This window comes from Trichechus manatus, unplaced genomic scaffold, assembly GCF_000243295.1.
Source record: "Trichechus manatus latirostris isolate Lorelei unplaced genomic scaffold, TriManLat1.0 scaffold00199, whole genome shotgun sequence".
Taxonomy (NCBI): domain Eukaryota; kingdom Metazoa; phylum Chordata; class Mammalia; order Sirenia; family Trichechidae; genus Trichechus; species Trichechus manatus.
Window position 1 is genome coordinate 584,584 of NW_004444135.1, and position 23,664 is coordinate 608,247.

General features: G+C 44.2%; 1 protein-coding gene across 1 annotated transcript in view; it reads left to right on the forward strand.

The window, feature by feature from the left end:
- GREB1L (GREB1 like retinoic acid receptor coactivator) overlaps window positions 1-23,664 on the forward strand; it is a 167,892-nt gene that overhangs the window by 133,248 nt on the left and 10,980 nt on the right. Inside the window, exons 16-23 of the mRNA XM_004387917.2 lie at window positions 3,117-3,250; window positions 6,954-7,293; window positions 11,015-11,130; window positions 12,038-12,282; window positions 13,992-14,563; window positions 14,780-14,882; window positions 20,965-21,120; window positions 21,623-21,762. Coding sequence (XP_004387974.1) covers window positions 3,117-3,250; window positions 6,954-7,293; window positions 11,015-11,130; window positions 12,038-12,282; window positions 13,992-14,563; window positions 14,780-14,882; window positions 20,965-21,120; window positions 21,623-21,762 — 1,806 coding nt within the window. The remainder of the gene's footprint in view (window positions 1-3,116; window positions 3,251-6,953; window positions 7,294-11,014; window positions 11,131-12,037; window positions 12,283-13,991; window positions 14,564-14,779; window positions 14,883-20,964; window positions 21,121-21,622; window positions 21,763-23,664) is intronic.

The following is a 23,664-nucleotide window of genomic DNA, read 5'->3' on the forward strand; positions in this document are numbered from 1 at the left end:
GATATATTATTCTTGGCTGGCAATTTTTTTTCTTTCAAGGTTTTATATATGTCATCCCTTTGCCTTCTTGCTTGCATAGTTTCTGCTGAGTAATCAGAGCTTAGTCTTATTGTTTCCTCTCTGTATGTGACTTTTTGTTTTTCTTAAGCTGCTCTCAGGATTCTTTGTTTGTCTTTGGTATTAGCTAGGGTGATTATGATATGCCTTGGTGATTTCTTTTGGCGTCTATCCTGTATGGGTTCATTAAGCTTGTAGGATGGTCAGCTTTCATCTTTCATGATATTAGGGAAGTTTTCTGTCAGCAGTTCTTCAACAGTCTTTTCTGTGTTTTCTGTTTTCTCCCCTTGTTCTGGAACTCCGATCACTCGCAGATTTTTGCTTTTGATTGTATCCCACATAATTCTCAGGGTTTCTTCATTTTTCTTTGTTGTCTTTTCTGATTTTTCCTCAAACAAAGTTGTATCCAAGTGTTTGTCTTCAGTTTCCCTAATCCTGTCTTCCATTGTTTCAAACCTGTTCCTCAGCCCTTCTATGACACTGTCCATTTCTGAAATCTTGTTGTTTATCTTTTAGATTTCTATTTATTGTTTTTGTATGATTTCTAGTTGTGAATTTATTTTGGCATTTTGTTCCCATATTATTTCCTGATTTATTCCATTTTTTTGTCTGTATTTTCCATGAATTTGTTTGCCTTGTCCATGAATTTGTGTATTTTTTCCTCATTTTGTCTCCTTTTTTGCTTCAACTCTTGGATAACTCTGAATATTAGAGATTTAAATTCCCTATCAGGTAGTTCTAGTGCCTTTTCTTCTACTGGAAAGTCATCTGCTGTTTTATTTTGGACACCTGCTAGAACCATCCTGGCCTTTTTTAATATATTTTGATATTGTCTGCTCTCTTTGGGACATTCAGTAGTTATTTTCTTCATTTATTGATTGTAGATCTGTTTGTTTCATCCTACTTTTTTGTTTTATTTGGTTATGTCTGAGCAGGCGGGCTGTGCATTCTTTGTTGTTTGCTCGTCTGTGGACATGATATTTTTCACCTCCTTGTCCAGTGAGCAGGGCCAGTTGCTTACCTGTGGTGCAGCAGGGTAGGTCCAGCTGAAGGGGAAGGTCTGGGATGAGTTTGTGGCACATACTTGGGCCAACAAGATGAGCTGGTGGTCAGTGTAGGGCAGGTACCATTAGTTCATCCCTGTGCCCCTCATGTTTAGCACACAGTACAGATAGGCAGGAGGGAGGGGGAGGGCGAGGTTGTGATGTGTGGAGCTAGGTTTGATATGGAAAAAAAGAGAGAGAGGAGAGAGAAACAGGAGCGAAAAAAAAGCACTGAGGGAGCTTGTCATTGGAGTGGAGAGACAGGAAACCAAGAAATGGAGAAAAACAAAAACGAAAAGTAAATAAATTAAAAATTAAAAAAAAAAAATCCCCCTCCCCAGGGATCCCACTGATTTGGCTGTGCAGACTGGGGAAGTGGCTCCAAAGCCACGCAGTACAGCCAGGCTAGAAGGGGTGGAGATGATACACAGTGCTAGGTATTCGGGAGACAGGAAAACAAGGTAAGAAAAAAGAGACGAGAAACTGAGAAATGAAGAAAAATAAAAAGGAAACAAACAAACCAGAAAAAAAAAAACCCCAGGGATCCCACCAGCGTGGCTTCACGGACCAGGGAAGCAACCGGGGAAGCGGTTCCCCAGCTGAGCAGTGCTTCACAGCCTGTCAAAAAGAAGCAAAGATGGCACACGGAGTCAGGTGTTTGAGAGAAAGGAGGGGGAGGAGGCGAGAGGCAAGGAAGAAACAAAAGAGGCCAAAAAAAGCAATACCAGCAACAAAGAAATGGCCATGAAGGAGCCAGCCAGTGTGGGGGGGGCAAACCCATGCAGCACAGAACCAGCGCCTCCCATGCCGTGGTCATGGCACACCAAGAAGCGGCGATCAGCCCACCAGGAAGCAGCTTATTGGCCCTCCAGGAAGCTGGGGATCGGCCCACCAGTGAGCGGCAAAGGTCGAGCAGGGGGAGGCAGGGTAGGGGGTGGGAAAGCATGTCTCACTGGTTACTGGGTGCTCTGTCTCCTGGGAGCTCTGTGAATCTGCTTTCCCATACTCCCTGTCTGCCGATCTCCGACAGGAGTCTAAGATGGAGGATCCGTGCTGCATTAGCTGATAGGGGACCTCCGCTTGTAGCTTTCTTTGCTCTCTGTTCTCTTGTCAGTTTCTTATTCCATTTGGTGCTTGGTTAATTTATCTCTTCATTTGACACTTAGGGTTCCAGGATTGACGTTTGTCTCTGGTTTACTTAGTTTTTCAAGTCTTTGCTGTGGAGGGACAGCGTGGTGATTCTGTCTATAGTGCCATGTTGGCTCTGCCTCCCAACTCTAAATGCTGTGTATTCTGTTTAAGAAGACAGAAAGGTGCATATATTCCATTTTTTGAAATAAATTTTGTTCATAAAAGATAAGCTTTTATGAATTACCATCATTAAATGGTGCCAGAAAAATTAAACTTTCCTGTAACAGAGAAGTTTTTTTAATTTGCCAGTCTCCACAGTTTTGTGTATATCATATGTATCAGTATAGAACGTTTCCTAGAGTAGGGAAAGAATGGAGGTTGAAACCCTCTGACCTTGTAGTCATGCCAGCCCTAAAAAATGCTATTCCTCAGAAAGTATGTAGATAAAAGAAAAAGAAAACCAACCATCTGTAGAGTTACCATCTACCTTAAGAAAGTATGTGAACCTTTCACTAACTAACCAGTTGCTGTTGAGTCGATTCTAACTCATGGCAACCCCATGTGTGTCAGAGTGGAACTGTGCTCCATAGGGTTTTTGAGTAGATCGCCAGAAGTTTCTTCTGAGGTGCATCTCAGTGGACTCAAACCACCAACATTTTGGTTAGCAGCATAGCTTGTTAACCATTTGCACCAGCCAGGTTCTCCCAACATTCCACTAGTTGCTGCAGAAATGATTGTAGAGTTGGTATCAGGTCATATAACTAAACAATTTTTTTTTTTTTTTTACCTTCCAGGAACTAACATCTTACAGAGTATTTTCCCCCTTAGAAAACAAGATACGTTGCATGCTGTCTTAACTGGGTTTTGTTCTGTATTTTGAATCAGGAGGACATGGGCTGTGAGGAGAAGCTGTACTTTGGCTTGAATGAGTACAGCAAGTCTCTGCAGTGGGGGGTGACCAGTCCACTTCTGAGGTGTGACGAGACTTTTGAAAAAATGGTGAACACGCTCTTGGAGAGGTAAATAAGAGCTTTCCACCTTTTCTTTAGCTGTACTTGCATATCTAAAACAGCCAAAAACATTCTGTGCCAGTGTCACGGGGATTTTGGTGAAGCCCATGCTATGCAAATGTACTTGCAAAGGCAGAATAAAAATAGCCTTTCCTAAGATGACCTTTACTTATATGGATTTTATATGATCATCCAAGGTCAAGAAAGGAACTGAAAAAAACAGACCAAACCCATTGCCATCAAGTCAATTCCCACTCATAGCGACCCTATAGGACAGAGTAGAACTACCCCATAAGGTTTCCAAGGCTGTAATCTTTACAGAAGTAGACTGCCACGTCTTTCTCCCATGGAGCACATGGTGGATATGAACCATTGACCTTTTGGTTAGCAGCCATGTGATTAACTGCTACACTACCAGGCCTCCTCAGCAAAGGAAAATCATGGCCCAAAATGGGACCTAGCACCACTTTAAGTGATCTGAATTGTTTCCCAATCATGCTTCACTGCTACCGCCAGGAGATTAAAAGGCTGAGAGGGTTTTGCTTATTGAAGACCATTCCTCTGAGGTCTGGCCTTCCCCCGCGATACACCCTGGACTTTTACACAGTTCCCTCTTCTCTCCTCTGCCTACCACAGGAAGTAGCCTCAGATGATTCTGTAAAAACTAAACTTTACTATGAGAGATTTTGAGTATAAACTGGAGAAAATTAAGGAATAATCAGACAATTTAAGTGAGGTCAGCTCTTAAGGCCCCTCCTTCAGGCCCTGACCTCAGAGATTAGGGATCATGTCATTTCCATCTTCTCTGCCTTCTTTTTATTCCCCAGGTCTAGGTCAAGCTCTGGAAGAATAAAGTGTTTCCTCTCGGACTTTGAATCACTGACTCAAAGGTTAGGTAGGGGTATTGAAATTTGCCTAACCTATTAGAGGTCCTACCCTGTCTCCCACAGCTCCCATACACAATATTCTATATGTTTGGTCATCTAGTAGGGAAGCAATTGAGTTGTATTTTATGAGATACATTCTAATTTTTAGGAGCTCAGTTCTTAAAACCCATACTGGCTCCAGCTGGCACAAGCCGTCTATTGAACAGCCTATAATTTTGCTGGAAACCGCTAAGAAAAAAGAATGAGAAAGAAAAACACGGACAGGTGAATGCATCCTATCTAGCAAGTTACAATGCTACTTCAGGAAAAGGAGCAGGCTTGGAGGAGGTTTTTATACACCTTCTCCTCACTTATCAACTGTCTCATCTGACATTTTGCATTTATGACAATAGTAAAAAAACCTATTATCCCACTATTTTGTGCATTAATGATGTACATCTGGCAGTAACGAATGCCAGGGTGCGAGGTGAGAGAGTAATGCTGGCTGTGATGGTTAAGGTTATGTGTCAACTTGGCTGGGCCATGATTCTCAGTAGTTTGGCAGTTATCTAATGATGTAATTTGGCAGTTTTGTAATGATGTAGTCATCCTCCGTTTTTGCATAACACTGATTTCGCATAACAACTGGTCTTTGGAAACTAACCATGTTGATAAGAAAGGAGAGGGTGTATTTTCCCAGCTGTTGGATTATTTGAGAAGTCTTAACTGATACTGTGACATAAATTCTTTCACAGCACGTGTGATCTTAAATCTCCAAAATCACCCCATGAATCTCCCCTTTAAGTGTCACTCCCACCCCTGCCCTGCACCTGTTCCATCTGCCAGCTTGGAACTTATTCTGTACAGCAACATCACTCAGTTTCATAACTTGTGTTTTAAAGGATAACTCCATTAATTTCTATTAGAATGTTTGTAATACTTACAAAACTACAATTACAGTCTAATGAAATGATAGCAGATTGGGAAAATTATTCATTTCTAAATTCATAATTCAGAGTGTGAAATTAAATTAAAATGTCTGTATATTAAAGGTAACAATTACTGTAATTTTGGCTTTCCTCTGTGACCCAGCAAAAAAACATTAAGGCTAAACATGAATCATCTGTGCTGAGTTGTCTCAAGGCCAGCCACCTCAGACTAATAATAGCAGTGATTTATTGAACACCTTAAGGGACTGGCCCAGGCCTGATTGAACCAAAAGATTTCTACACTTTTCCTCTATGTAGAAATCTTTGTGAATTGTCTGCACAGTCTGTCAGACATTGGGGAATCGGAGACCTGAATAAAATCTAGATCCAGCTCTGTCTCTGATCTTGTGCAAGTAACTGAATTTCAGCTGAGTCCCTTAACCTGTTTTTCTACAATGAGGTGGAGTGGTTAGAATACAGGGACCTTGATGCTCTAAAATACTACAAAGCCATGTTATTCATCTGATGACTCTAACTGGTGTTTGACCCTGGGCTTTTCTGTGCAAGGCCTGTGGACCAGTTGTCTCTCTTTAAATAGAATCATCAAGTGGAACAAAGGTGAAATCCCACATGAGCCTCCCCAGCTGCTGGCTGGCTGCATGTGCCACCAGCTGGCAACCAGAAAGGGAAGTTCACAGACTAAGACGCATTTTGCCAGCTCCAAGGGAGGCTTAACCAGCCTTGGGCCTGGGGCCTCACTTTGCCAGCGCCCACTTTCTTGACTAGCTTCCCTTCATGCTCGCAGGTGGGGCCTCTTTGCCCATTTGTACTCATGCTTTTATGCTGCAGGCCTGGATTCCTGAAGAATCGCACGTAAAAGAGACATTTCTTTCCTACCTGCCCTGTAATTGTAAAAAATTGCCAATTTGAACAAAGTCCAGGCAAGTGGGAGAGTGGTGGTAGGGATGTCGGGATGAGGAGAGGCTGATTCTTTTCCCCTTCCCGGGCCTCCAAATTACTCTGGGAAGGAACCTGGGGCTCAGGTTATTAGGAGACCACACCACTAGGGGGTGCTGTTTCTCCAATCAGCTCCACCTTTCCTCCAGCACCAAGGCACATTTTATGGGAAGATAGAGTTATTGCTATTTGTGGGGCTGACCTCAAACTAGTAATATTAATTACCCTTTTTATGCCTGATACTCCTCAGACATTACATTAATGTCTCAGCTTCCTTCTTAAGTATCAGAGAACTCAACTGACAGCGCCAAGATTCTAACCCAGTGCCTTTCTACTACACCAGCAAGAGGTTAGGACCCAGGGATTCTCCATTATGACTCTGTCAACAATTAGCCTGGAGAGGCCAGTGCTTTTTAAAATTTAATGCACATACTAGTCACCTGGGGATCTAGTTAAAATGCAGATTCTGATTCTGTTGCATTTCTAACAAGCTCTCAGTTGATGCTGATGCTGCTGGTCCACAGACCACACTTCCTGAAGCATCACTAGACCATCCCTACACTTCTTTAACTTGCTGTACCTACCCTGACGAGCCCTGGTGGCACAGTGGTTAAGCGTTCTGCTGCTAACTAAAAGATCGGCAGTTTGAATCCACCAGCTGCTCCTTGGAAACCCTATGGGGCAGTTCTACTCTGTCCTATAGGTTTGCTGTGAGTTGGAATTGACTCTAAGGCAATGGGTTTGTTTTTTTTTAACCTACCCCGACAGATTATAACCCACATGCTTTGGAAGCTCAGCTTTTCCTTCTGGTAATGTGGGATTCAAGGTCATTCTAGAGCTAAAGCCCCCACTGCTCTGTGACCGCTTCCTGCCATGCTGATATGCATTCTTACTGCACAGTCCTTGCTGTTGCCAGCTGGTCCTGCTGCCTGAGTGCTGGTCCCTTGTGTTCTGTTGAAGGTACCCCCGGCTGCACAGCATGGTGGTCCGCTGCTATCTTCTCATCCAGCAGTACTCAGAGGCTCTGATGGCTCTCACCACCATGGCAACCCTCCGAGACCACAGCACCCCAGAGACACTCAGCATTATGGATGACCTCCTCAGCTCCCCAGGAAAAAACAAGAGTGGGAGGGGGCACATGCTCATCATCCGGGTGCCCTCCATGCAGCTGGCGATGCTGGCCAAGGAGCGGCTGCAGGAGGTGCGCAACAAGCTGGGGCTGCAGTACCGCTTTGAGATCATCCTTGGGAACCCGGCCTCTGAACTCAATGTGGCACCTCACTTTGTGGCACGATTAAAGGTTAGCAATGGGCAGATATTTCTCCTTCAAAATACCATTTGTCTCTGTTTTCCAGGGACCCTATGTAGGCAATTCAAATGCCTGAGTTTAATATACTTTTGCACATGTATGAATTCAATCTCCATGATGATCTAAGGGATACAGTCACTTTCTTAATTGGAATCACTTTGCAGAGATTCTGTCAAGTCCCCTCTTTAACACGTGCATGCAGTTGGTCTTCAGTGCTCTCCAACTGCAGGTGCAAAAGTGACATGACCCAATTTGACCCCATGTTTACTGACCTTGTTCAAGATGCATCTAGCCCATGGCCATCTGTTTTCTCAGAAAAAAAGGTAAGTTGTTCCCTCAGACCTCTGTGGGATACTCCTTTAAGTATTATCAATACACTCATTCTTCCTGTCCATCTAGCCTATCTGTCAGCTCATTCTACAGTCGGTAAAGTATTCTGTTTTATCTTTAGTACTCATGCAGAACATTCCCCAGCCCTCTTGCATGTGGATTGCTCAACAATTTGTTCTTTCTTTGGAGTTGCTTTGGCCCTCAGCCCCAAGGCCTTGGCTAGACTGAGACTCATCCAGGCATCCAATATAGGCATTTAATGCATGATCAAGCCCCTCACTGCTTCCTCTGCATGGCCAGTGACCGACTGCTTCCATATGGTAAGCATGGATGGGGAGTACGATACCTAAATCAACTCACCTAGCTCCCTACCTTATGCCCTGCTGAGGTTTGTTTTGTTTTGTCTTTCTGGAGACTTTTATAAGCCATTGTGTCCTAGCCATTAGAAAGCACTTAATAAAATACTGGCATACATCTAGTTATGGTACTGAGCTAGGTACTGTAAGTCCGAGTTAGATCAGCATGGTATCTGCATCCAGCACACTAAATAATGAGCTAATTGGGTTTTTAAAAAAAGTCTAGTTCTGCACAAATCTTATGAAAAGAAAGCGTGTAGTCTTGGGGGAGTTGCATCTTCACCCTGGCTGCAGTTTCTCATCTACAGAATGAGAGAGTTGGACTGTATGACCTCTGAGAGCTCTAATTTGGGAATTACAATTTAGTGTTCATAAAGCATTTTGCAAATATAATTCTATTAGCTAACCTAAACTGAATCATCTAAAATGCAAACATCTTGCTCAATAAGCAACTAGAATAAATTTGTCCAAAAATAGAAACTCTTATATTTAATGGAAGTTTTAACATTTATATTTTATATATATATATATATAGATATAGATATAGATATAGATATAGATAGATATAGATATAGATATGTGTTCACAATTTTAAATTTTTAGTCATGGATCACATTACAGTAGAATTCTTAGGATAAATAACAAATACAAGTCCTGAAATCTTTCTCACAGTATAACTCATCAGGACAAGACACAGGGCTTGGGATGGTTTGAATAATGTTAATGGATGAAGGAGGGAGCCCTAGTGGCACAGTGGTTAAGCACTCGGCTGCTAATCAAAAGGTCGGTGGTTAACCCACCAGCCACTCCTTGGAGAAAGATGTGGCAGTCTGCTTCTGTAAAGTTTACAGCCTTGGAAGCCCTATGGGGCAGTTTTTCTCTATCCTATAGGGTCACTATGAGTCGGAATAGACTCAACAGCAACAAACAATGGATGAAGAATTGGTAAAAGCAAATAATCACACCACTGTGTGACAGGAGACTGTCTGAATGGATGTGAGGCTGCAGGGTCTTCTCTGGGTCTCGGCTTACACTGATTAATTTGCAGCTAGTTATAGAGTTTAAGATCACTTGTTCAGACCCTTCAGAAGTGCCAGTCACTAAGTCAGTATAAATAAAAAACCAGCTGCCATAGTCGATTCCAACTCATGGTGACCCCATGTGTGTCAGAGTAGACTGTGCTTCACAGGGTTTTAAATAGCCAGTCCTAAGTCATTTACCCCTTGGGCCATAGTTTGAAAACCACAATCAAGCAGAAGGTTCTCAGAATCCCTGTAGGGCTTTTAAAACGCAATTGGTCCACGGTGCAGAGAACGTGCCATAAAGGAAGACTCAGAGTTAGATCCAAAGAGGTCTCCAATAATCACCTCTCAAATCAGTTATGTTTCGTTTCATTTCCGTGAGTAGTGGCCCGGCACCAGCTACATATAAGAGAATTGCATATTCTCAAAACCACTGGGTCACATCAATCCATATTTTCGTACTATTTGTGTGGGAGTGAAAATATGAGATTCTGTTGGGGTGTTCACATCCTAAGCAAAGCTGCTGCCTTGCCAGATAGTCTGGTTCACCTGTTCATTTATAAATTACCAACCTCCTTTCTGTTTTTGGGATGGTGTGGGTATGCCTTTTGTTTCTAGTCTTGAGTAAAATTTAATGCCTCTCCTTCCATTAGATGATCTCATTTTTGTTCTTACCCCAAACTATCCTGTTAGGTATTAGTGGTTAACTTTTAAGTAATAACAAGCACTTGAGAAGGATACAACATTTAAGTAAGTTTTTCCAGAAGGCATGTGATGCTCTCAGTAGATTTCCTTGAACTCAATCCCTTCTGTAGTAAAATCATCCTGAGGACATGGTCGATCCACAGAAGAATTGCAGCCGTCATTCAGCAGCAGCAGCAATGTGGTGGAAAAGCACTTTATAGTGGATTTGGCTAGCTCTGATTGATCACGAGTAAAAGTGAGATTTGTTTGACAATGTCTTTAAAATAAATCTTCTCATGTAGTAAAACATAATAATCTGTTATTCCATCATTATAACCTGACCTCATTGTTACTGGTGGAATCATGATCTATGGATGGTTTCTGGATGTTAAAATACATTAAGGGAAAATTCAAACATCAAGGATATCAAGGATATCAAGAGTCTAATGTGAAAGCTATAAGTAATATGACTCCTATTCCCAGAATTGTTTACTTTAAACCAGCTAGTGTTATGGTTCCCTTTTGACACGAAAATATATGAAAAGTTGAATTTTTGTAAAGAAACTTTCTGACAAGTTGAGTTTTCAAGATCTACGCTGCATTTACTAGAAATATACACGTCACTCTTTTAATTCAGTACTGAAGTCACTCCTGAGGTTCACCCTTTAGCCAAAGATTAGACAGGCCCATAAAACAAAATGAGACTAAATGGGCACACCAACCCAGGGGCAAGGACAAGGCAGGAGGGACAGGAAAGCTGGTAATGGGGAACCCAAGGTCGAGAAGGGGAGAGTGTTGACACATCATGGGGTTGGCAACCAGTGTCACAAAACAATATATTAATTGTTCAATGAGAAACCAATTTGCTCTGTAAACCTTCATCTAAAGCACAAAAAAAAAAACACACGTGTTTGTGTATGTATGTGTGTATACACACACATGCACACATAGAAATTGATGCATAATAGATTCTTTGTGAAACCGTTACCATTAGTGCTTGAGTCAGGTAGTTTATCCAGGGATCTATAAGGTGTGCATCACTGGCAGAGTATTTCACATTGTATGTTTCTTTGGCCTGTGTGGCTAATGCATGATGTATATATACCCAGATCTCCTATTTTATCCTAATGTAATAAAAACTACAGGCCACGTTCTTCTAGAAGGGCTTTGTGTATGATTTTTAGTAACAATTAAACATATGAATCACTTAGTGGAATTCATTTGGAAACACAACTGTGTCTAAAATCTGGCCCTAGGAGACCTTTACAAAGGTGAAAACTTAAAGGATTTTAATTTTATGCTATGGGTCTCTTTCTACAGACTTGGAGAGGAAATGAACAAGAAGAGTGGGTCCCTCGGACATATCAAGATTTAGAAGGTCTACCATGTATTGTGATTTTAACTGGCAAAGATCCTCTTGGAGAAACCTTTCCCAGGTACTATCTGAATAATTCTCACTTTTCATTAGTTGTCCATTTACGTAAAACTTAGCTGAAGCTTAACCATTTCATTTGTTTGGTAAGTGATGAGAACTGTTTTATGCTGGCATGTAAGAAATGTTGTTGTTAGTTGCCGTAGAGTCGATTCTGACTCGTGGAGACCCCATGTGTTACAGAGTAGAACTGCTCCATAGGGTTTTCAAGGCTGTGACCTTTCAGAAGCAGATCACCAGGCCTGTCTTCCGAGGTACCTCTGGGTGGGTTTGAACCTCCAACCTGTCAGCTGCTAATCTAGCGCTTAACCATTTGCGCCACCCAAGGACTCTATAAGAAATGTAGCCTTCCTTGATTCTCCTCTTTTGACTTTCCAAAGATCACCCAGCAGTTCTGGGAATGGAAGAGCTCCACATTTGAGAAATATCTGTGCAGGGCCCCCAGAAAGGAAGAAAGGAAAAGCAACTGCCCCAAACCAGAATTTTTTTCTGATGAAGTGCTTTGTCATTGTTAATCCACTGCTCCCAAACCCTTCAAGGCTCTAAGGCCCATAGTTCAGATGGCAACAGCAACAATAATAGTAGCATTAACTGAGTGCTTACTGTGGGCCCGACAATGTCCTAAATGCCCTGCAAGTACCAAGTCATCCATTCTTACAATAACCATCTATCTGAGCCAGCCACTGCTATTCTATTTTATGCTTGGAGCAAGAGAAGCTCAGACAGGTTAAGTGACTCACCCGAGGTCATAACAGTTAGGAAGTGGCAGAGCTGAGGTATAAATCAAGGATCGCCTGGCACTGAAACCCATGATTTTAACTGCTACGTGATACACCCAGATATCCGGGCAAACACAAACACTTGGTGGACAGCCAGGTGGGACCACCAAAAGCACGACTACTTTTGTGCAGGTCTTTGAAGTACTGTGATCTCCGCTTAATTGACTCAAGTTACTTAACTCGCACCGCCTTGGAGCAGGAGGTGGGTCTGGCGTGCTGCTATGTCTCAAAAGAGGTCATCAGGGGGCCCGCAGTTGCTCTGGACCTTAGTGGAAAGGAGCAGGAGAGAGCCACTGTCAGCGAGAATGACTTGGATGAGCTGCTGATCGACTTGGAGCGGCCCCAGAGCAACAGCAGTGCCGTCACGGGAACCTCAGGTCAGTACTTTCTTTTCTCTTTCAAGAGACAAAGGGACAAGAGTGAGGAGGAAGGTGGGTAGGGTATGGAAGCCAGAGGCACTTACTGAGACACACCAAGGCTTCAGAGTAGCCTTCAGTGACTCAGACATCCCCTCCAGGCCCCAGTTCCCCAGGAAAGATACCTGGAAATCATGACTGTTTAACACCCACAAAACACTTCTCTCTAAACATTTATGGAGCTTGGGAGTGGGCTAAATAGCTTAAATAAATTTGATCAACCCAGCCTGCACCATTTTCCTAGTCTTTACCATCCTTAATCATCTCATGGTAATTATGCATCTGATATTTTCTTCTAGGTCCTAAAGCGGTAAATTTGTGCTTTTTAGCTTAGTACTGGACCCAAAATGTTTGTTTGAATGAATGAGTGACTTTTCTAAATACTTAATGACAAGTATTTATGTACTGAAGACTGCCCTGAGGCCACTAATTGATTATATAGGTCCACTGGGCTCACAAAACCTCGAGTGCACCCTACCTAGGCTGCCTCGGGCTGCCCGGGTGCTCACTGCCCAAGTGCTCAGGCTTGTGGACGTGGCAGGTCAGGGCTGTGAGGGAAAGGTAGTTCTCATACAAGATGGACGGCACAAAAGTCAGATGAGCAATGGAGTGATTTGGATTTAATAGTCTCCAGTTGATAGCTATTCATTCAGATCTCCCAAGGTTGGGACTGACATACATACCTGGGAAGCACCAATGTGAGCTCAGGGCCTTCAGTCCCGAAGGTGGTGAGCTTTGGTTTGTCCTCAAACCTAAAAGTGGTTGATCTATTGGAACCGTTGCGGTCTAGTGTATTCCGACTCATAGCGACCCTATAGGACAGAGTAGAACCGCCCCATAGGGTTTCCAAGGAGCGGCTGGTGGATTCGAACAGCCGACCTTTTAGTTAGCAGCCAAACTCTTAACCACTGTGCCCCAGGGCTATTGGGGTAGACCCTATTTGAAGTTGATTGACCAAATGTGCAGAGATACTGTGGGGAGAGCAGCGCCTCATATGGAGTAGACTCTGCCTCCCCTTCACGTGAAGACAGCCTCACCCTGACTTGGGGGTTCACGGAGAGACGACTACAGCCTGGGAAACTTACCCACTGCCGCAAGCGAGTGCCATTGAGCAGGACTTGAATATGGAGCCTGCACTGGTCAGGGTCCTGGTTTGAATCAGCTGGCATATTCAACGGAGGTAACTTAAGGAGAGTTTAATAAAGGGACCATTTACAGAGACCTGAGCAGGATTCAGTAAAGGAATGTGGTGTAGTTAACCACGGGGGCCCTCTACCCCTGAGCTGAAGTAGCAGGGCTGGGAGGGTTGCTGGGACCCAGGGAAACCCCCGCCCCCATGCGCTCTGGTCCTCAGTAGAGAGAGGCAGCTAGCCCCAGGTGACCACGCGCGAGGTGGTCGACTTCCTGCTGGTGCCTCCCCTTGGCCAAACCCGCCAGGAGCCAGGACAAGGCAGCAGGGCGCGGGAGCAGGGCGCAGAAGGGTGGAGGGTGGAGAGGCAGAGGGAGAGGGTCCAGCGCAGGGTTTTTGCAGCGCGCGGAGTAGAGCCGCGCTGCAGCCGCTCTCCTGGCCTTTCCCTCCTTCCGCGGAAGGTGCCAGGAGCCCGGGAGGGGCACACCTTAGCGTCGGTAACAGAGTGGGTGTGGGCTCGGCTCTGTCCGTCCTGGTCCAGGTTCCATCATGGAGAACGGGGTGAGCTCCTCCAGCACGGCCGACAAGTCCCAGAAGCAGCCCGTGACGCCCAGCTTCCAGAGCCCAGGCACCAGCGTGGGGCTGGATGAAGGGGTCTCCGCCGGCACTTCGGCGGCTGGAGAGACGCTGAAACAGGAGTGCGATTCCCTGGGCCCCCACATGGCCAGCAGCACCACCTCCAAGCCTTCGTCGTCCTCCTCCGGACCCCGGACCCTCCCGTGGCCCGGACAGCCCGTCAGAGGCTGCAGGGGCCTGCACACGGCCCTGCCCCCTGTCGTCATCTTGTCCAAAGCGGCCTACAGCCTCCTGGGCCCGCAGAAGGGCGGGAAGCTGCCGGCTTCCTCGGCCCTGCTGCCCCACGCCGACGTGGCCTGGGTGAGCGCGCTGCGGCCGCTCCTGCACAAGGACATGAGCAGCGAGGAGCAGTCCCTCTACTACCGGCAGTGGACCTCCGCCCGGCAGCACCACGCAGACTTCAGTAACCAGCCCGACCCCAACTCCAGCGCCCTGAGCTTCCACCCGCGGCGCCTGCTGCTGACGGGCCCCCCCCAGGTAGGGGCGGGCCGGGCTGGCCTTGGCCACGGCTAGCACTGGCCCAGCTTCCCCAAGAAGAACGGGAGCCCCCAGGGGTGGGGTGGGCACGACCTAAAGCCTGAGGCCCCATTCAGGCCTCTGGAGGCAGGAGGCGGCACGGGAGAGCAAAGGTGTGAAGCCTCTTTTCCTTCCTTGTCTTCTTCACCCCTCCCCAATTAAAAATATTTCCATCAGGTGGGAAAGACTGGCTCCTATTTACAGTTCCTTAGGATCCTCTTCCGCATGCTCATCAGGCTCCTGGAGGTGGATGTGTACGACGAGGAAGAGATCAACACCGGTGAGTGCTGCAGGGCCTCTTAACACCGACCCCAGGCGTTTTGCCTTGGAGACACTGTGGCGAGCAAATCATTCTAAGTAAACTGTGGCTATCTTTTAGCTCCTGAGGGCAGGAATGGAGTATCTGACTTTGGACTCCCACTCCCCACAGTGCCCAGCCTGGCGTGGGGCAAAAGGGGCGTTTTATAAAGGCTTGTTAGGTTAATTACCTAGATGGTCAAACCGTAGTGAAACTCGATTTTGTGGTGGTCTACTGCTTAAGGGTCCAGGGCAGTTTTATTCTGGATACTAGTCCTTTGTTGGTTAGCCAGAGCACATCTCCTGTTTTAACCGCAGGCTGTAATTGAAGGTATAGGATTATCTTCATTTCATAATGAAATGAAAATTTCTGAGTAGAACAGAACACTGCCCTTGCAAACAAAACCCCTTTGGTTTGCATAAGACAGCGGGGGCAGGGCCTGATAAGACTGTGGGGACTGTTTCAACTTAAGGTCATTTCCAGCCATCCTCCTCCAGTTCTCCCCTTCCCAGCCCGCTGCTCCCAGCTGTTACCTGTTAGACCATTAGATGCCATTCTGTAGCCTGGAGACCAGAGAGGGGGTCATGGCTAAGAGCAGTGTGGCCTCAAAACTGTTTGATTCTCCTGGAGGAGAAACTGTGAGGAGGAAGGAGGGGTGACCAGGTAGAAGTTCTCAAGCCCCTCTGAAGTGAGAACAGAATAGGAAAAGCTCTTGTATCTTCTCCAGCAGATAAGCCCTTGGAGAATCTCACCTCACTTGTTTTTCGTAAATAGTTAAACCAATTCTGTGACCAGCTCAAGCGTCTAGTTTAGTCCAGAACAAGATTGTTTGTAAAATTAGTCACAGTCATTTTCCTATGGCTTCCAGCCCTATTCCCATTCCTCAGTAATACACATCCACGATTTCTCTTCTCTCATACACACAACTCACTCACACTCTCAATCTCTCTCTCACGCTCTCATCATCCTACCCACGTCTCCTTGCTTGTGTCTAGAGCTAAGCTGGGCCGGATCCCCAGGCCCACCACAGGGGGGAACTAGAGCTCCAGGTTGGCCTCGAAACAAGCCAGGCCTCCTGGACCAGGAGGGCAAAGCCAGAGACAACCAGCCGAGGAGAGGGGAGCTGCCAGTCCTGTCACCTTTTCCACCAAGCTCCTTGGATACACAAAAGAATGATGCCTTTACTTTTATCCTCAGACCATGCTACAGTGATCTGGGATCTTAATCTGTGCTGCTGAACTGTGAGAGAGGTCTGCCCACAGCCAGTCGGAGAGAAGAGCCTGGCCTTCGTAGTGAGAAGCTGTTAGCTTGGATTTATTTCTTCTCCCTCATTTTAGTGCCGGTGAAGGCAGTGGTGCGCAGGAGAGGCACAATGATACTTAAAAAAAAAAAAAAAACAACTTAGAATAAGCTTTAAATTTTAAATAAAACATGAACTTCAGCTCAGGGATATAAAATAGATGATTTTATTTGTGTTAAAAAGGTAATAGTTGTACTTCCAGCTTTTGAACTTTTGTTTTTTTTTCTTTCTGACCATTGAAAATTGTCTTAAGCTACTTTTTGATTTTATAAATTTTATTATTAGTAGTATCATCTATTGAACACCTGCCATGTGCCTGCCAGATACTATCTTAGCACTTTCAATTTACCTTACAACAATCTGGGGACTCTGAGGTGTGTTGCAAGTAAGTTACCTAAAGGCGTGAAGTACTAAGAGGTAGAGTCAGGATTCAAACCCAAGTCTCCTTGCTCTAAAAGTAGTAGTTAATTCTCAACTTGGACTGCATATTGGAACCACCTACTCCTATAAAGATTCCAGCCTAGAAAACCCCATGGGGCAGCTCTACTGTGTCACATGAGTTCTCTGTGAGTTGAAATTAACTGACAGCAGGTAACAACAAGCTTTAAGCAATATTATTGATGCCTCGGCCCCACCCTGGGAGATTCTGATTTAATTGCTCTGGGGTGAGTGAACTGGGCATTGGAGTGTTTACAAGCCCCCCAGGTGATTCTAATGTGCAGCAGACCTTGGAAATCTTGCTAAATGCAACCCTAAAATCTCTGACTGTCCACGTCCAAATCAAAACCACAGTGAGATATCATTCTACTCCCACTAGGATGGCTAAGATTAAAAAAAATGGAAAATAACCAATGTTGTTGAGGATTTGTGGAAACTGGAACCCTTATCCATTGCTGGTGGAAATGCAAAATGGTACAGCAATTGTGGAAAACAGTGTGGCAGTTCCTAAAAAAACTAAAAATAGAACTACCATGTTGTTGTTGTTAGGTGACATCAAGTTGGTTCTGACTCATAGCAACCCTATGTACAACAGAACAAAACACTACCCTGTCCTGTGCCATCCTCATGATTGTTACGCTTAAGTCCATTACTGCAGCAGCTGTATCGATCGATCTTGTTAGGGTCATCCTTTTTCACTGACCCTCTATTTTATCAAGCATGATGTCCTTCTCCAGGGACTGGTCCCTGCTGATAACATGTCCAAAGTATGTGAGACAAAGTCTCGCCATCCTTGCTTCTAAGGAGCATTCTGCCTGTACTTCTTCCAAGACAGATTTGTTTGTTCTTTTGGCAGTCCATGGTATATTCAATATTCTTTGCCAACACCATAATTCAAAGCATCAGTTCTTCTTCGGTCGCCCTTATTCATTGCTCAGCTTTTGCATGTATATGAGGCAACTGAAAACAGTCATTGGGTCAGGTGCACCTTAGTGTCCTCAAAGTAACATATTTGCTTTTTAACACTTCAGAGAGGTCTTTGCGGCAGATTTGCCCAATGCAATGAGTCATTTGATTTCTTGACTGCTGCTTTCATGGGTGTTGATTGTGGATCCAAGTAAAATAAAATCTTTGACAATTTCAGTCTTCTCCATTTATCATGATGTTGCTTATCAGTCCATTTGTGAGGATCTTTGTTTTCTTTGTTGAGGTGTAATCCTTACTGAAGGCTGTAGTCTTTGATCTTCATAAGTGCTTCAAGTCCTCTTCACTTTCAGCAAGCAAGGCTGTGTCTTCTACATATCACAGGTTGTGATTGAGTCCTCCTCCAATCCTGATGCCGCGTTCTTCTTCAGATAGTCCAGCTTCTTGGATTAATTGCTTAGCATACAGATTGAATAAGTATGGTGAAAGGATACAACCCTGACACAACACCTTTCCTGACTTTAAACCACACAGTATCTCCTTGTTATGTTCAAACAATTGCCTCTTAATCTATGTACAGGTTCCACATGAGTACAATTAAGTGCTCACTTGCCTATGCCAAGAAATTAGGTAGACAGCTACCTGGCCAACAGACTGGAAGAGATTCATATTTATGCCTATTCCAAAGAAAGGTGATCCAACTGAAAGTGGAAATTATCAAACAATATCATTAATATCACACACAAGTAAAATTTTGCTGAAGATCATTCAAAAGCAGCTGCAGCAGTACATCAACAGGGAACTGCCAGAAATTCAAGCCAGATTCAGAAGAAGAGGAATGAAGGATATCATTGCTGATGTCAGACAGATCCTGGCTGAAAGCAGAGAATACTAGAAAGATGTTTACCTGTGTTTTATTGACTATGCAAAGCCATTCAACTGTGTAGATCATAACAAATTATGGATAACATTGTGAAGAATGGGAATTCTAGAACTACCATATGACCCAGCAATTCCATTGCTAGGAATATGCCCAAGGGACTTGAAAACAATGCCACAAACAGACATATGTACACCAACGTTCACTGCAGCATTATTCACAATAGCCAAAAGGTGGAAACAACCTAATTGCCCATCAATGAATGAATGTATAAACAAAATGTGGTACATACATACAGTGGAATACTACTCAGCCAGAAAGAAAAATGAAGTCTTAATATGTGCTACAACACGGATGGAGCTTAAAGACAGTATGCTGAGTGAAATAAGTCAATCACAAAAAGACAAATATTATATGACCTTATTTACATAAAAAGACAAGAACAGGCAAATGTGTAGAGACCAAAGTTTATTAGTGGCTACCAGGGGCAGGAGGGAAGGGGGAAAGGGAAGGGGTTATTGCTTAGAGAGGACTGAGTTTATGGTGATGGAAGATTTGTATTGATTAAGGGTAATGGTTGCATGTCCAATCAATGTAATTGCTGTCAACAAGTTTTGTACACCTGTGAAAAGTTGAATGGGCAAAAGTTGCGTGATATACTTACAACAAAAACAATAACAAAAAAAGCAGCTGCTGAGGCTGCTTATGTACAACCAAACACCTCATGGGATTTGATTTCTTGCTTTGGAGGTTTAGGATCATGGTTTCAGGGGACATCCCAGTTAATTGGCCTAATTCCATGTTTTGTGCTTCTGTTCTACCTCCTAGTTCATTGCATAGCGCCTGGGGTCTTAAAAGCTTGCAAGTAGCTATCCAAGGTACAACAATTGGTCTGTTTTCACCTGGAGCAACAGAGGAAGAAGGAGAGTCAGGAATAGGAGGAAGAAATGGAATACATGACTAACTGCCTCCATGAATAATTGCCTCCTTTGCCATGAGACCAGAAGAACTGGATGGTGCCCTGCTACCATTACTGAATGTTTTGATCAAAGATTGTATAGAAGAATCCTGATCCAAAGGGAAAAATGCAGAATAGAATTTCAAATTCTCATGGAATCCATACTTTCTGGAGCCATTGAGGCTGGATGAACCCCCATTAACTATTGTCCTGAGATAATCTTGAAACCTTAAACCCAACATATATCCTGAAGTCTTCTTTAAACCTAACAATAACTCGTTGCTGTTGAGTCAATTCCAGCTCATAGTGACCTTACAGGACAGAGTAGAACTGCCCATAGGGTTTCCAAAGCTGTAATCTTTATGGAAGTAGACCACGATATCTTTCTTCTGCAGAGCAGTTGGTGGGTTCAAACCACTGACCTTTTGGTAAGCAGCCCAGCCGAGGTCTTAACTACTGTGCCACCAACTAAAACCAAACCTGTTGCTGTCAAGTCGATTCTGACTCTTAGCGACCTCGTAGGACAGAGTAGAGCTGCCCCAAAGAGTTTCCAAGGGGTGGCTGGTGGATTCGAACCACTGACCTTTTGGTTAGCAGCCGAACACTTAACCACTGCACCACCAGGGCTGCACTGTGCTACCAGTGCTCCTCAAACCAAATAGTAGTTTAGCTTAATTAGTAAAGAACATCTGCCTTGAGCATTGTGCTCTTTAAAAACTGTCTATATGGGATCAAATTGAAAACAGTAACTCGAAAGATTAGATAGGAAACTTGGGGCAGTGAGTTTATGTTAATGGGGGAGGAACCGTTCGGAAAAAGGTGAGAATAGTGGCACAACTCAAAGAATGAAACCAGTGTCACTGAATTGTATGTGTAGAAATTGTTGAACTGGTGAATGTTCTGCTGTGTATATTCTCAACAATAAAAACATAAAATGACAAAAAAAAGGCAAGGGGAGACTTGACCCAGAAGAATATGGTGTGACTAATGAAGCAAGATGGTACACTGCTGGCTTTGAAGATGGAGGAAGGGACCAAGAAATGCAAAGACTGCAGCTCTAGGAACTGGAAAAGGCAAGGAAACAAATTCTCCCCCAGAACCTCTGGAGGGAGTACAGTCCGCTGACACCTTGATTTCAGCCAGTGAAGCCTATTTTGGACTTCTGATCTCCAGAACTGTAAGAGAATAAATGTGTTTTGTTTTAAACAAAAAAAACAAACCCCACAACTAAAACTCTAAGACAATTTAGAAAATTCAAAATTAAACAAGCTTCTAAGGAAATTGGGGGTGGCATGGCAAGGGAGACTTGGTGGGTCTTAGATGTGGCAGTCTGTGAACTGGGTCTGCAGAGGGAGCCTGAGTACCATCAGGCAAGCCTTCCTGCCAGCATGGCTCTGAAGTTAGCAGAATTCTGGTTCCTTCTGCCCTGGGTCAGGAGAGCTCCTTTTTCAGAAATGCCTTTGTCTGCTCACTCTGCAGTTTATGCCTCATACCTTCTCCTCCCTGACGCTCAGGAGGGAGGGGGGAGGTCTGACTGCACCGTACACTTTTGTTCTCATCCTAGATCAGAGTGAAAGCAGTGAAGTCAGCCAGTCAGCAGGAGAGCCCTGGCCTGACATTGAGAGCTTCAGTAAAATGCCTTTTGACGTCAGTGTGCATGATCCCAAGTACAGTGCAATGAGCCTGGTATATACTGAAAAGCTGGCAGGAGTCAAACAAGGTCAGTCCAAGTGGAGCCAGGCTTTGTTCCTCTGAAGGTCAAGGTCAAGGGAAAGCTAAATCAGAGGGGAGGCCCAGGGCAGTTTAATCTTTGGGAGCAGCTTAAGTCAGTCTCCTCTCTGTTTTTTGTCTTCTCTCTCCCTCTTACACACGTGCATGTCAACTTTTAATTTCCATATTTGCCTCTCGGGGCATAATCATAGAATCCTTGAAAAAGCCCTTTTGGGGAGTAGGAAACTTTTCTTCCCAGGCATAAGGGCTTTACATGTGTATCACGGGATGGTTTTTTAACCGTTTATACACAGAAGTGGAGCCCTGGTATCACAGTAGTTAAGAACTTGGCTGCTAACGAAAAGGTCAGCAGTTCGAATCCATCAGCCGCTCCTTGGAAACCCTATGGGGCAGTTCTACTCTGTCCTACAGGGTCACTATGAGTTGGCATCGACTCAGTGGCAACAGGTTTGGTTGTTGTTTTTATTTTTTATTTTTTTGGTTATACACAGAAGCAATAAAGGAATCCAAGGTTGAAGAGCCCAGGAAACGAGAAACGGTGTCCATGATGTTGACAAAATATGCAGCCTACAACACCTTCCACCACTGTGAGCAGTGCCACCAGTATATGGACTTCACCGCTGCCTCCCAGGTACAGCCCCTCCCCATGGCCTTGGGCCTCTGCGGGAGGGGGAGGGGGAGGGGTGAAAGGCTCCTAGCTCCAGGCCCTAGGTAAAGACTAACTCTTACTTAAGAGAGGGAGCCATTTGTCAGTGACTGAAATGCATGAAGCCATGATTAAAAGAGCTTTGGGCTTGTTCAACTGGGGGGAGGGGGGACAGGCAGGGCGTTGGCTTAAATGACAAATTAGTGGAGTGTGCCCTTTGAGTTATGAATCTAATAAGTCTGTGGATTTGCATCAACCTACCTATAGTGAAACCTGTGAGAGCTGGAACTCACCGGGACAGCTTTGTTTTTCCGGGTCTTGCAAGTTTTCCACCTTTGACAGGGTGCAGTCTTAACACTTTTTCTGTCATTCTGTATTAGTGGAAAATATTCGAGTTTTTCTTCTTTGGCTGGTTTCCGCCTTATACAGGTTCCGGCTTTCACAGGTTTTCCTGTATGTTTGTACTCCAGCTTGGGAAGGTTTTGACCAGTAGACATACAGAGGAGTAGATGTTTCATGCAGTGAGAACTGAATGTGAGTCAGTACCAGTAGTAAGTACATGGCTTCCTTTTGGTCGGTGCATCTTTAAGCACAAAAGATGTATGAGTCGTAAGTGACTCAACGGCAATGTTTTGTTTTTTTTAAATCTAGTGCCTATTTTGGGGGCATAAGTTGCTTTTCCCAATTTATCATCTTAATTTTATTACTTGGCTAGGAACACCCAGAAACAACTCTTCTTACAGGCCATGCTGACTGGACTTCTCCCAAACCTGCTTCTGCTGTCAGGACCAGGGCTACACCTTTCCTTTCCCACCTCTCCCCCTGGAATACAAATGGGTGTTAGAAGGGATATACTGAAACACTGGATTGGATCATTCTGCCCTTCTAAGACAAGTTACCTTTTATATCCCATTTGTTTTTTCGGTCTTACTGGAAACTTTTGGTAGGCTAGTTCTAAATCAGCTCACAGTGCTTTACAAAATATGTAAGATTCAAGTCCCCTGGTCAATAAGTCATAGAATTTTAGAAAATATTCTTTTAAAAACCCTCTATATACACAGTTTCTGTGTGATTACAGTCCTCAGTAGTGTATTTCCACACTTGTGAAGCAGAATGAACTAGAATTTAAAGGAAAAATCACAATATAATCCTTCTATAAAATATTTAGGTTAAAACTATTGGGAAACCCACCTAGATCCTAGTTGCTGCTTATAAGATGTTAACTTTTCATTAAGGAAAATGTCGTCTGCATTGTAAAGCATATAAATATCTAGCATATAATTATTCACTGAGATAGGTTACCGAGAGAGCATGTGAACTTCCCAGCAACTTTAAAAATAGGTTAGATTGCTATTTGGCTTAGATGAGTCAAATGGTCTCTCCCTGAAGCCAGAGTTCTGGGCTAAATGACTGTTCAGACCTTTTCAGCTTCCCCGGTAACCAGGAAAGACGGGCCACACAGGCATTTCAATGTCCATCCTAGTATTTTATTTAGAAAGATGGTATTCAATTCATTTGACCTGACCCAAAGATAACAAAAGTGTTGAACCCCTACAATTGGTGACCCTTGGGAATGTCTACACAGCAGGATGTCCCATATGTGCATTTGACCTCTGCATGAGTCTGATCAGTGTAGTTCTGAGAACGTCCGGAGTGCTGAGCCAGTGCCAAACAACTCCATGTGGGGAGCCCATGGAGAGGTTCTGTGGGGCAGGCTGGTTGGCTCTCATGTCAGTGGCAGCTAAGAAAAGATGAAACGTTTCCCCAACAAGGCTAGCATTAATCCAAAAAGTACAAAATAATAAATGCTGGAGAGGTTGTGGAGAGACTGGAACACTTATACACTGTTGGTGGGAATGTAAAATGGTACAACCACTTTGGAAATCA